The sequence below is a fragment of the Ruditapes philippinarum genome, unplaced genomic scaffold, assembly GCF_026571515.1.
Source record: "Ruditapes philippinarum isolate M1 unplaced genomic scaffold, ASM2657151v2 ctg4681_1_1_1_1, whole genome shotgun sequence".
Classification (NCBI taxonomy): Eukaryota; Metazoa; Mollusca; class Bivalvia; order Venerida; family Veneridae; genus Ruditapes; species Ruditapes philippinarum.
Genome location: NW_026856042.1, coordinates 43,294 through 58,073, shown reverse-complemented (window position 1 = coordinate 58,073; position 14,780 = coordinate 43,294). Strand labels below are relative to the sequence as shown.

Sequence of the window (14,780 nt, the reverse complement as noted above, 5' to 3'; positions counted from 1 at the left end):
AAATTTCAGGCATGTTTTACAAATCTAAATGCGCACACTCACTAAAGATCTGGATGTACAGACTTTCAGGTAAAAAAAGAAACTAATTTATTCGACGTTGCAGAGTACACATTTTATTTATATAATTTTGTAATTTTTAGATTTATTCTAATTTTAAAAAAGATGACACTGTTAAACAACAAACCAATTGGCTGTAAGAACAGTTCAAACAGTTGGGTAGAAAAAATTATCTGATGATGCGCAATGTTTAACAAAATTGATCTTTTAGGGGTTTCTTTCCAATGTGCTTCAGTTGTTGTTAAAATTACACGCTGTGAAGCATTATTAAAAATAAAATAAAAAGAAGTCATCTTCTTTACGAACATTAAAGCCAAAATAAGTAATTAATTTTTTTCATTGAATAAATATAAATCACAGACCTGTCATCTGAACGAGCATGGGAGCAGTTCTAAGGGGACATGTCTACAATGTTGTGATGGTGATTTCTGTAACTCACATGGATGTGGAGATAATGGTATAATTAACTTATAAATTTTATGGAGGGATAAATGTATACTGCTAATCCAGATAAATGAACCCGATAATGGCATGAATATACTGTAAAATAATGTCATACAATTGGACGTATGATATTATATTAAGGTATATTTATGCGTAAAAGAATAAACACACTTACCGCTGTATAATTTTCCAATTCACGGGAGAGCACGGTGCTAACGTGGGTACCTGGTAATAGCACCTCTTTTTGTAACTGAATTATTTATACACAACACATGCCTGGCCAATGAAATTCCAAATTCCAAAAATGTCTACTTGCACTGAATTGTCGTTATTGAGCTAGAGTTAGCAAAATACAAAATTTTGTACAAACATATCAAATTATATAACCTTCAGGACTTCTTTATTATAAAAAATCGATTATTTAACTTTAACAGGTTTCCCGCCAGAGCAATCACGAGGCCCTCTTTGTCTCGACTGTTCGCACGTGAGTGACCCAAAAAAATGTGACAAAATAACTATCTGCTCCTCGAATGAGGTTTGCTTACATTTATTTCCTAGTTTTATTATCAAATGATAAGAGTTTTATTAATACAATATGAACTTGGTATACATTTGTGAGTAAATTAATTTTTAATTAAGTAACATGAGCTTTATACAGAAATTTAAGGCGTATATTTTAACTGTCATTGTAACACACTTTAATTCATGTTTAGATAATATTACTTGATAAAAAAGTTAAAAAGTTTGCATTCAATAGGATATGGTAAGGTAATCAAAATTTTTCATTTTCTGTTTTAGGTATGCCGCATCGAAGAGTTTCAATGGGGAAACAATTCAATATTTCACCTTGGATGCGCGTCAGTCAATGTATGTAGAGAAATTTTGTATTTGTCAGACGGAGAATATATGCATATTTTTACAGTATCAAGCCGATATAAGCAATGCATTTTGGCTGCCTCCACTTGTTACTACATTAATAATTTAATATAATTATATTCTTTAATCTCACCAGTATGTATCAATCCTTTGAACAAAAAAATGTCAAAAACAATAATTATACAGCTGAGTAAATTCCGTTTCTTTCCGTCAGATATTACAAATTAGTCATGTAAGAAGATAAGCCGCGCATTTATCCTCTACTTTTGTCACATGGAAATAGTACCTATCAGCTTATAAGAAAGATCTTTCAATTGTTCTGAAATTTGTTTATAAAACTGGTTCTTTCTTTATGATACATAATATGTTATTTCAGGATTGTGCTATAGAACACCGAAGCTTGAACCCCTTCAACCAGAGGTCAGTTCCAGTCTGCACAGAATGCTGTCAGGAGGATTATTGCAATACAAACTGTACAGGAAGGAACCATAATCAGCAACAGATTATTGTTGGATAAATTTATCTGTATATGATAATGTTTGCGAATCTTTTTTCGAGTGTGATAGGTTGAAAAAAAATCAAAGAAAACTATTCATTTGATAAAACGTATTTGAATTGTTACCCCCAAATCATTAACACACGGTTATTTTCTATGAGAACGATTTACGGAAATTGAGTATAAGTTTTTTTTCCCGTGGATCCCATATGATTTAATAAGCTTACAAAAAGCCATTTTATTTTCGTTATTGTTTTTATAATAAGAAAGTGCGACAAAATGAGGATAGAGACATAGAAATGTGCTTTTCAGCTGTGTCTTGAATGTTTAATGACTTCTTTAATGCTTCGAGAATGCATCCACTTTGCAAAAGAAAATTCCTCGAAGGTGTATGTGTACTACTTGGACGGAAAACAGGTATACAAAGCTATACAAAGGAGAAATGCTTATAATCATTTTAAGGATACACTTGTAGTTGCCATTTTTCTTCTACATTTTAGTTGTTAGATAAAAGATCGATAAATAATAGAGAACAGCTGTGAATTATTTTTGTCATAGAATGAAAGTTTTAATAATATCAATTATATATTTACAAGCAATTTAAATCCCACAATTTATGATTTTTGTTTCTGCTATGGTGTTATTACATAATATAAAAATTGTATTATACTTATATTGTTACTCTGTAAATACTGTTATGCTCTTCATCTTTGGAGGAAAAAAATGTATCTATCTATCTACTGATCCCCGGTTTTTCAGAGATTCAAACATGATAGAATTATATTATTTTATGAACTGGACATAAATAAAAAAATGGGATGATTTCTTACATAGGATAGACACTGAGTATTTATCTAATTATCTTAATAGCAAATAAGGTCAGTTGCAGTTGTTTTGTGAGATGTTCATTGGAAATATTGATGTTTAAGTGTAAAAAGCTATATATCTGCTTAAACATTAATTTTGAAAAAGAAAACCTCCAAAAATACCTGTAAGTTCAGTATTAGAGTGAGTATATTTCTATAAATGTTACTTTTTTCTACAATACACTCTGTATCGTCTAAAATTGATGAATATGAGAAGTTGTTGAATTCTTCATATCTAATAGATATATTAGAAATAGCATCCGTCGACTGCCTTCTTGGTGTTATAACCGGTAATTTCGTCGGAATAGATTATGAAAGTTGAAAGTTGAAAGAGAATCTAACATATAGCACTTCTGAATTAGAAGATGACAAAGACAAATGTGACACACACCAGTTTTAATTGACATCAAATAAGGTGCGTATGTAATGTTTATTTCAATTACAACATACCTACGCAGAAGTCAGTCAGAGGCGAATATATTTATTTAGTTTTAATGGGTTGACATCTATATTTACTTGAGACTAAATTATACATATGTATATAATGAATAACTTTTAGAGTTGTTGACTCAATAACTTTTTAATGACTACCAGAAACAGATTCAATCAAACAGTGCCGGCATTTATTTCAATCTGCCGTTTTCAGATTTGTGTTTCGCGTCTTCTAATCCAGTAGTGCTATATTTTGTTCTTCATTAGTTTTGTTATTTCGAATTTTGTAATATATATCTGGCCCTTCAGGATCATTATCTTCATATATCATATTCCATCATTTGTCATGAACAGAAACAATCAAAACGTGTCTGTAATTTCACCATATGATTTTTACTTACATTGTTCTCTTCCTTTAAGATTGTTTTACTCATTGCAGCAGGGGTCACGTGTAGCTGTAACGGTTGCCCCGTTGATCAATTTCCAGCATTTCAAATCTGTTCAAGTACGTTAATCATATTGCCTTAGGTCATTTACGTGATATAGAGAGTGAATGTCATTTGATATGCTTTCGTTATGCTTATAATGATATGCGAAAAAAGTACTAAACGAATATTATTGTAATAGACCTTGTGGTTATAAATTTGTAGCTCTAATGCAGAGAACTATAAGCAACATGTACACAACTTGAATTATGTAAATATTTTTCCAGCTTTTGTAAAATGTCCGAGTCAAACATATTATAGTGTCTTCTGCTTCAATTTAAAACACTCTGTCCAACTTTCCGTGTTATGTTCCATCAAATACCATTCTTTTTCGGTCATGTAACATTTGTGTCACGACTTATGTTATGAAAACAAGTACATTGTAATATTGACAGTTTTGAGTTTATGTAACACGAAATGATAAGTTTTTAAATAAGATACAAGAATCTTTCATTCTTTTTAACCATAGCCTGCTAGAAATGAAAGTTCGAAGCTTTTGCTACAAACATACAGCAAGACCAACATGCACATCCGGGCAGTCGGATCTGACTGTTGCTAGCTCAATAGAAATATTTTGATACAAACTAATCTACCCATCGTGGAGTTTCTTTATTACCCAAACGAATCTTTGATTATTATTAACGAGGGCCATCAGTGATGAGATATGTGTCACCTCATATGATAGTCATATCTCGGCAAAAAGTCATTCAATCTAAAAACCTGTGTAAAATGCACAATCCTATAAAGATTCATTAAAAATGTATTAGTGGTATAACAGAAGTAATCCGGACAAATTTCAAGGGCAATAGCTAAAAGTAATTCAGGCAAAATATTAAGATTTGTGTATTAAGCATAAGAAATTGACATGCCAATACATTCTGTAAAGTTTCATTGAAATTGCATCAGTGGTGTGAGAGGAGTATTCCGGACAACTTTATTTTCACCTCTATTATTCGAGGGTCATAACTGGCCCAAAAATATGCATAACTAGACTTGGTACTTATCATTCCCGTAAATGTTGGATGAAATTGTATCGGTTGTTTATGAGGAGTAGACCGGACAATTTTCGTGACGGGCAGACAGACGGACGGGCAGTCGATGGAGAAGTTATTACTACATGTCGGCACTACTCCGTGGTGGCAACACAAAAGCTAAAAGAAAAGAAACAACATTTCGGAATATACTTCTTTTTATTACATAGCCTAAAATGTAGATTTTCAAAAAACTGCAAACATTATTTTTGTCTAGCTTTGGTAATTCATGGATCCGTAAGTAAGTGCATATATAATTAGTAATCGTATGTTATTATGTTACGTTCTCATGTAAATGTGTTAATTAATTGTGACTGAAAAGTGGATTAAAAGAGTAGTCTATATATAGCATGACGAAAAGCATTTATATATCTTATGATTGTAAATAGATTTACATTCTTAAACGTATTATAAAATCGCCTCAATATTTTGATACATGAACAAGATTGAAAAATGTTTTTTATGTATCAAAGGAGGCTTTATCCAAAAGTTAAAAGTGTGTACATGTATCTTACATTGCTCTATATCGGTGACAGAGTTCGAAGAAACACATTGATGTTATTGAGAATGAATGTAGTTCAATTTATTCGTTGATTATTTTTCTGAAATAAAACAGAATGTCTCTATTACATAAATAACCCTTGAATATTTTGCAAAAAGGAATCAAATATTGGTAACATACTTTTAAATTATTAATTAGTATCATATACAGATACATGTACACAATAATCATTAATGTCGTCTTGTTAAACAGTGAACGTAAAAGCAATTAAATTCAGATCTCATTATTTATCAACAATATTAACGTGCTATGCAGCAGAAAACCAAATTATTAATACATAGAAAATAAAAGTTTTATGAACTATAAATGATAATTATTATCTTACCTTGCAAATGACCGAACATTTACTTTCACATTCTGTATCATGCCAGCGATTGTTATTCTTCACATGGTATACAACACAGTTCTGTCGTGTGATACCATCAGGTTGCCCTGATTCATGTTGTATAATTATAATACTTTTGTATAATTATAATGCTTTTGTATAATTATGACACTTTTGTATAATCATAAACTTTTTCATTTTCATTTTGTTATTTGATTGAAAAATGAATAATTCATTAACTGAAACCAATAATGTGCATACTGTGAAAACATAGTATGAAGAAATATCAAAACGGTTCTCCTGTAAAAAAATTATAAAATATTTGATACATTACAATACAATACAATAAAACGAAATACAATACAACGCATCACAATAGAATACAATAACAATACAAATCATTATAATTTTAATTATGATAGCACTATTCATACAGTGTCATAAAAGTCAGAAAATCATTCATTATACTTTTGTTATATTTTCACTTAACATATTATTCACAGTAACAGTATTTAAATAACACATTGGTTTGTGGGTAACATTAAAAGTATCAACTGAGGAAAATACTGTTACCCGATGCGTATTTTTTATATAAGGGATGATATTTTTACTGTTACTCTCAAACCCATATGTTAGTTATTTTATTACCCCGAACAAAAATACTGTGATGATCTGAAATTGTCATCTAAATCTAACTGTTATAAAATAAACCAACAGTAACAACTTACCTTTTAAGTTTTAAGTGTTTTAGGCCTACTTGAGAAGTTTTATTTTTCTTTTATTCTTTAAGCAAGTGATGATATATACTAGTTAAACTAATAAACATACACTAAGCTGTGTTTTATTTAGAATACAAAACACCAACCCATTTATACGGTTATGATCTGTGAAATCTGATCCTTCTGTTTCCAGAATATTCTTCGCATGCTTTTTGACAAAATAACGATGATATCCTATGTCTGTCCAGCATATCTGTCACTTTTCACTTATTAAAATTGTTAAATAAACCTTTGTTGCATGCTTAAATCGTCTGCATGTTCCAGTTTGACACATAATTATATACATTGCAATTACTTCCGTTGAAAACGGATGTTTACTTTTTGACTATTCAACAAAAAGATATTTTATACACGAAAAGAACACCAGGGTACGAACAACTAAATATTATGGGTGTCATATTTACTCCAGAGATGTTGATGTCCTATCGGGGTTAAACGTCGAAAATAAGAATGAACGAAAAAAAATGGCGACGTTTTTATTCCATTTTATTTCGCAAAAAGACCACGTGACCAGATTTTATACTGTTACCTATGTAACTATTGTGACTATTCTTAGTCATTTGGTACACTTGCATTAACAGAGGCCTGAACGAGATATGATTTATTGATTGTACAAGTCATATATATATATATATATATATATATATATATATATATATATATATATATATATATATATATATATATATATATATATATATATATATATATATATATATATATATATATATTTGTTTTCCGTGTCATCAATATATTTAGACGTACAAATGTTGTCATGCTCTAATAACACTTTATACCCGATTACTCAAACTTCATTATCCTAAGCTAGGGTAACGAGTAAACCTCATTTTTCAGTATAATTAATGCACTGAGGTGATAATGATAATCAGCAAGTTTGCAAGATGGGTCCATAACTTGCCGAGCAATTACGGTGTGATGTAAAATCCTTAAGCAAATGCAATGTAAGAGATCTTTTTTTCCTAAAGAGAGAGTAATATAGACACAGTAAAGATCTGATGGGTTGAAAGAGTATGCAACACAGTAATTTTTACAACCCCTAAAACCGACGTAAGAAGATACCAAAAGAACAAAATACTTGATAAATGCAAATTGTAGTTTTTAATATTAATATGATTATGCATTCATACATAATTAATACAATACTCACCAGTAGCCCATTTTATAAAATTGGCAGGCGCATTTGTATCTGTCCATTTCCAATTTCCTTCAAATCTCTTGTCATTTAATCCCATAAACCAATCAATTGTGGCTATGTGAAAGGTGCAAAAGCTATAACAATGTTTTGTTTATCTAACTTCTGAATATGTTTTTAAGTATTCTGTACATCATGAAGGCAAAATATAACTATTATTACATGAATCATTACATAAAAGGTGTACGGAAACAACTTGGTAGAATTTATCCAATACATATAATATTTTTTCATTAACATTTGTGGATCATGTACACAATTTCACTATCGTAAAACTTATGAATTATTGCATTCTGTAAGGGTTCTTCGTAATGTTAAATTCCATTCAATTTTGCTTTTTTATGGCGAAAGCATAAGTGTTTACAGACGAGAGAGTAATATTGCATTCTGATTATTGGTATCTTTGGTATCTTTGATTGGTTCAAAGTCAGTTATTTATCCTCTGAGAGTTGTAAAAGTCGTATCAGCAATAGCGGCCTATTTACAGTTTGATGCAACGATTTTTAGATGAAAATTTAGTTTTCAATACAATCAATTTAAACACTAAAAATATACTCTGTAGTGTTTAAATGTTCCTCTTTTACATATTACTTGTGTATAAAAATGTATCTATAACAATACATGAAAAACTATATTAAATTAATTATTTTTCTATGGAAAAGAAATAGCTAAGAGTTCTAACGATAAAGGAATTTTCCGCTTCATCTTGTACATACAAAATGACAGATGCCTTTTGCTTACAGAATATCTGAAAACGAATGATTTTTATGCATTATTGGTTTTCTATTTGTCTCCCAGAGGCTGTCTAATTTCAACCTGACTTCAATTTGTTAAACACATAGGATAATACTGAATAACAGGCAGGATTTTCATTGGTCATTTTTAAGCTCATTACTATCACCACAGTAAAGCCATAAAATTCACACAGTTCAATGACTTAGCTTTATGGAAAATACATGCTTACTGTGGCGGTTCGGTAAAATTTTCAAATGACCTAAGATTAAAAAATACAAGTACATAGCCAGTAAATTATAGTTTACAAATTTCCTCTCCCTAAAAAAATTGTGGCAATAGTTTATAGGTCATAGTTTAATGTTAAAATCATTGTGGAAATGGTTATACTCTTCGAAAATTTGGAAAATTGACGCGAAATATTAAAACAAGTTTTTTTACGGCTCATTATCTTTTTAAACCCCGGATATTTCTTTTTTATGCAGTTATGTATTTGCTAGAAATATCAATTAAAATATTGAAATGTCTATTTTCTTTAAATCTATAACATGTTATTTCCTAAAGATGGCTATTTTGGTCATGTTTGTGCATCTTTATTTCAAATTGTGATTACGTATAGTGAGCATTCTTTTATTGCTAAACATACTATGATAACATACTATATACATATAGTTGCTGCATCAAGAAATTCATTTAATTATTGACTTATATGCAATCAAATAATGTGCACCCGGATACCAAAAATGATATTGCTATAATAACAAAACTTGTTTTGAATTGTAGTATCTAAAGCTTATGCATAAACGTTTATTAATTTTTGAAAACTTTTATTATTTGAAAATTATTTTACGATTTTTTAACCAATTAATTTTACTTACTGGAAGTCTAAATATGAAACTTACTCTTGCATCTTCAAAATTGCGTGTCTGAGTAGCCTCAAACAAGGAGCAAGACCCGTTGTAAGATACCCAGTCATCGTCACATGAGCTGTCAGGACATGTCAATGTCGGACACTTTGCTTCAACTAATTAATTAAATAGTTTCATTTTGCAAATTAAAGCGATGAAAATATTGTAAGAAACGAAATACATAAACATTGAAAGTATTTTCTATAAAGCTATTAGTGTGAAGGCGTTATACAACATAAAAAAGTCGTAATTGTTTAAACGATGATACCCGGTAAATCATGGCAATAATATTAGAGTTATAAATATGGGCTTATTACGAATTACTTAACTTGTGTCTTTATTTATATGATTTGATAAAATAAACCTTTGACATTTTCCCTCAAAGATTGTATCCTCTTTCCAACATCTTTGACAAGATTGCTTATCATGTAAAACTCATATTCTGTATCATTAAGACAAAAGCTTTTGTGCACGTAAAATATCCAAATACCAAAATTCAGCTGACAAAAATTATCTTAGTTGTTCGTTTACAGTTTACCAGTGTTGTCCTCTAACGCCCGATCAGTCAACTGAAGCTTAAATACTGTCATTATCACCTAAGATCTAAAGGTCACTGTCAAAGGTTATTGCGCATTGTTATTCGTCACGAATAGTACCAGATTGTTTTTGTTAATATTCCAATATCAGGATAACGAAATCCACGTACTAAAAGCTTAAATTAATGGGTTTTCGTTTCATCATTTTTAAAACCATTGTTGAAGCAAAACTAGTTTAAAAAGTTTGTTTAAGTGAACGATAAGTTGCAAGGTTTATTTTTATACTTATAAATGAAATATTGCTTAAATTATGTGCGTCTTTCCATTTTCTGTTGTTATACTGTAAAAAAAATTTTTTTCACTGCATATTCAGTATTTTCACTGGTGTCCGGCTGGGCTATTTTCTTCTAAATTCAGCCAATACTCAAAATTTAAAAGAAATCCTTTTAGATTGTAAGTTTTAAAAAAGAAAGAATGCAAAAAAAAGAGAGAAACATGTATATAATAAACAGAAAATTCAAGATTTTTTTGCTATAAATACAGGATTTGTTTTTATCTTTTTGCTTGAAAGTTATCCTATTTCGTTCCTGGCTGTGTTAGCACTCATGAAACATTTATTTTTATACCACTCGATGCAAACACTCAAAAATCGGTTAAGTGACAATTATGTGACGCTTCTTATTAGTTGAAACAATAGGAAATTGTCAATGTCACATTTGAATTACTCATCGTTATCAGTTTTGTAAGGAGAAAAAGCCAGATCCATAAATAAATTACAAAACTATAACAAAACTACAGTCGACTCTCGTTATCTCTTAAATTTTATATCGAGATAAAATATCGAAATAAAAACATCGAGATAAACAAATATTTCCAATATAGATAAAGAAGGAAGAAAATCGGGACTTTCAAAATTTCATCGAGATAACGAAATATCGAGAAAAGCGATGTCGAGATAACGATAGTTGACTGTAAAAGCTAACACCAAAAATTTGTTCTCGAAAGTCAATAAAATGTCAATGTCAGAATAATTCAACATGTCGGTGTTGTCTTGATTTTTTGTCCAAAGTATAAATCAAATCCATAAATAAATTATACAGCTATGACCATCTAAGCTAAATTGAATATTTGGCCTTGAAAGTCGAGGTCATATAATGTCAATGTCATATTTGAATTACTTGACATATCAGTGCCGTTATAAGCATTACGTGCTAAAGTCAAATCTATGAATAAATAGCAAAGATATGACCTTCAGTGTCAATGTAAAATAAATGTCAGGTTCAATTTAATCTTTTTTTATGTCTTGCCCCATAGATTGCCGTGCCAAAGTATAAAGAAAATTAAGTTATAAGTCTATGGGTCTATCATAGCAAAAACAGTGAAATTACAATAATTTGACCTTTAAGGTTATGGTCATTACAACTCTATGTCAAATTGTATTGGAGGTATTTTAGGACATTATTCTTACGGTAGATATGTTTTACTTTTAAGAAATTCCATTCATAAATAACAAGAACTTAACCAATAATAGTATCAGAATCAAACCAACTTCAATGATTTGACCTTTATTGTCAAGGTCTTTTATGAATTAAAGTCATTATCAATTTGGTCTGCAAAATGGCCTTGTCCTTACAATCGTTGTGTCCACGTTTGTAGACAGTCAATTCAACACATTAACAGGCAATAGAAAACAAAACAAGCAAAACTCAAGAATTCATCCATCAAAGTCATGGTCATTGTTAAATAATCAATTTAAAAGTCATGTAAATTTTGTCCTACGTGTAGATTGAAGATATTCCATTCATAAATAACAAATTCACAGCCAATTATAGCTAAAAATAAAAGAAAAATTCAGGGTGAAGTTCATTTATGAGAGAATGTTAAGTTCAGTCTGGTGTACTTGAAGGTCCTGTCCAAAGAATTGTTGTGTCCAAGTTTGAACAATCCCTTGAGAAATATAAAAAACACGTTAAAGTTTCGGACGGAAACGGCAACAGCAACGGCTGCGCCACGCCAACACGGCTGTAGCAATAGCTCCTTTTTGTCAGAAAATTCGAGCTAATATGTGTATTAAAGTATCCTGATGGCAATGACGAAATATACTGAGGATATCGAATAAGTGTAGGTATATTACTAAATTTATTGAACGAGTTGAATAAAATCATATCAATATGCGATCATCTTGCGAACATAATATGTTGTTTTATACAACGTATTCATTTTAGTAAATGACTACAAATCAATGCTGCTGTAAAATGCTATTCTATTTTTTATATAAATGCGTTGTTTAAAATAATAGTGAACCCATCAGAAACTTGTAAAATATTTAAACATTGTTCAGCAATTTTTAGAAAATGACTACCCATTCGAACGCAACCAATTACAATATGCAGGACTATAGATTAACACAGTTCCGTTAATACTATTCAGAGCTTAAACTAAATTATTTGTACACAATACGTCACAGTTTTTTGCAACGACCAGTATATCTGGCTCTTCCTCCTAACAAGTCATTCAATGTCGTTGCGCATGCTTAGTAGACTGGGTATATAAACCGAGCACGCTTCTGTTAATTCCTTTTCGATCCAGTCTCCAAGCTCCTGATGCTGCCCTGAACCAACACGGAAATTACCCACCCGACCTTCCCATTTGCCTTGTTGTTGTCTCGTTTTTATCGGCTTTCAGGTAATAATGGCCGCCTAGGTACTAATCCCTTCTTCGTCATGGCTGGTGTAGTCATTTCTACAGTAAATATTGGTTTTGCGACAAGCGAAAGTTTACCAACGTCAACTGCCAGACCCATGTCATTTGAATCCAACGACTTTTCAAAACACACATTTATAACTGGCATGTATACAAACAAAACACTTTCATTTCGAACACCATTAGGATGCAATTACAACAATGTGTGACTTTCGAATTTTTGTAGAATTATCATAAGATAACCTGCAACCGATGGCGATACAAAACAAAACACTGTTTTCAGATGCCATAATGAACTTAATCAATGTATTAATAAAACACATTTTAACATATCTAAAAATGTATTAATTTACGGATTGTTGTTTATACATTATTATACATGGTTTCAAGCAAACCTACATTAAATATTACCGTACATTGTACTTTTGCATCAAAAGAATATTTTGCTTCAACAGAACGTTTCTCTTTTTTGAGCTGTATGTATTTTATATATTTATCGGCATATCTGAGCACGGTTCTTTGTTCTATATTCCGAGGAATAGCCTGAGAATGTGTCAACGGATTCTACGTTTCCTCTTAAATTTAGAAAACAAAAAGGGGTTTACGTAGGCGGTCAGTATTCCTAAGACGAATAATTGATTGAACCTTTTGAGTAATTGTTCTGGTTTGAAATATCCTAGACTTTCTATGGCAGTTTTAATCATGATATGCTTGATAAATGTATATCCTATTTTTCTGATATATAAAATCATGACAGTATCTTATAACGTAACTTATTTTTATTGATCATATCTATAAAAACATAATTTATAAACTACCGCGATCCGGAGTTCATATCTGCCATTTGTCAGTACGTTTTCTCTTTCAAAATATAATTTTAATTAATTATATACGAATTAACATATTAAGTTTCAGATATCCGGTGCAATTTATGTCACTTCCGACTGTGCGGAGCAAAATCAGTCATATGAGCTTTAGTCATATAATATTAAAATTCATATACATGGTATTATACTTTTTCCAATATCTTCTCATATACCCATAAATAAGGCGATAATGTAACATAAAATTACAGGTTTTTGCAATCGATGACGAAGCAAACCCTATTTTAGAATATTCAATTATATATTAAAGAGTCAAATTCTATTTACTTTATTTCACTTAATGACCAGTCATGACGGAAAATCTATGCCAAATATAAATAAAATAAGTTAATTATATATGTTGTTTTTATTATAATGTGTTCCTTTAAAAAGAGACATTTTTAGAAAAATGATTATGTGAAAACATTGGTATGTATTTTTCGGCAATAATTCTTTATATTTAAAAAAATTATATATTCGAAACTGATGTACTAACAAACGACTCTGTTGACTTATTCATTATTTGACCGATGCAAGCTGGAAAACCTTCAGACCTTTGTACTGCTTAAATATGATATGATAAATGATTATAGCTCAGGCTCGGTTGGCTCGAACTACCGATCTCTCGGAAAAAATTGACACAGGCCATCCAAGTTTAAGCGAAGTTTGACTATATTTTATGATATACGTGTATATAAACACAGCAGAGACGTTCTCATCTTTAGTTATTTAAGGTGTGAAAGGCATCAATGTTTGTAGAGTCAGTCAACATTCATAGCGATTTTCTATAGCTATTTAAGGTGACAACAGACACTTTCAGTGGTACTCACATAAATGTCATTTAAACCAACTTATTTTAGTAATAATTGTTATTTATTTAATCTTCGTGCATTAAATGTCGTTGATCGTCATAAAAAATAACATATTTGAAAAAATGCCTTTGTAAATGATTGATTTTTAATAAAAATCCTTAAATTTTAAATCGTCATATCAAAGTCTTTTTTTTATTTTTTTTGTCATCAAACTTTTGGAAAATAAACATACTTATAATATCTGGGGAACGGTGTCTCAAATTTTTTTCTAACTTTTCTCAAACATTTTATGCGACTTTTTTCACCATACATATTACGTAATTAAAGATAATTAAGTCGCTGATTTAGCAAACGAAAATCCCTGACACGGTTCCCTCCGTACATGAATTCCCTTTCATGTGCTTTAAACTGCATGTTAATTGCTTGATTATTAAAAAAGTTATGCCGATTCAAAGTTAGTCCGACCCGCATCAAACGAAGTGTCATAAATCGGCTGTTCTCTCTCGGACCCCTACGTTTCACGCTAAATAATTGCATAATACACAAATATCGCACCAGAGAGGGTCACACGTTGCGGTAACATACTCTAACAACATTTTATGACCCAGTGACATCCGACCAATTAAAAAGTTGCTGATTTATATCAGTTTATAACAGAAA

General features: G+C 30.4%; 1 protein-coding gene and 2 long non-coding RNA genes across 3 annotated transcripts; 1 reads left to right on the top strand and 2 right to left on the bottom strand.

Moving 5' to 3' along the window:
- Positions 1 to 249: 249 nt before the first annotated feature.
- Positions 250 to 1,948, top strand: LOC132745214 (uncharacterized). Its single transcript, XR_009627808.1, has 4 exons — positions 250 to 514; positions 936 to 1,036; positions 1,300 to 1,368; positions 1,754 to 1,948. It is a non-coding gene; the product is annotated as an uncharacterized LOC132745214 (long non-coding RNA).
- A 2,887-nt stretch (positions 1,949 to 4,835) lies between these two features.
- On the bottom strand, positions 4,836 to 7,642 carry LOC132745213 (uncharacterized). Its single transcript, XR_009627807.1, has 3 exons — positions 7,522 to 7,642; positions 5,575 to 5,681; positions 4,836 to 5,289 (listed from the first exon to the last, which is right to left on the bottom strand). It is a non-coding gene; the product is annotated as an uncharacterized LOC132745213 (long non-coding RNA).
- Positions 7,643 to 8,209: 567 nt separating this feature from the next.
- Positions 8,210 to 12,545, bottom strand: LOC132745217 (uncharacterized). Its single transcript, XM_060734068.1, has 4 exons — positions 12,450 to 12,545; positions 9,571 to 9,706; positions 9,201 to 9,328; positions 8,210 to 8,314 (listed from the first exon to the last, which is right to left on the bottom strand). Exons 1-4 carry the CDS (start codon positions 12,543 to 12,545, stop codon positions 8,210 to 8,212), a joined length of 465 nt encoding a protein of 154 aa, XP_060590051.1.
- Positions 12,546 to 14,780: the final 2,235 nt, after the last annotated feature.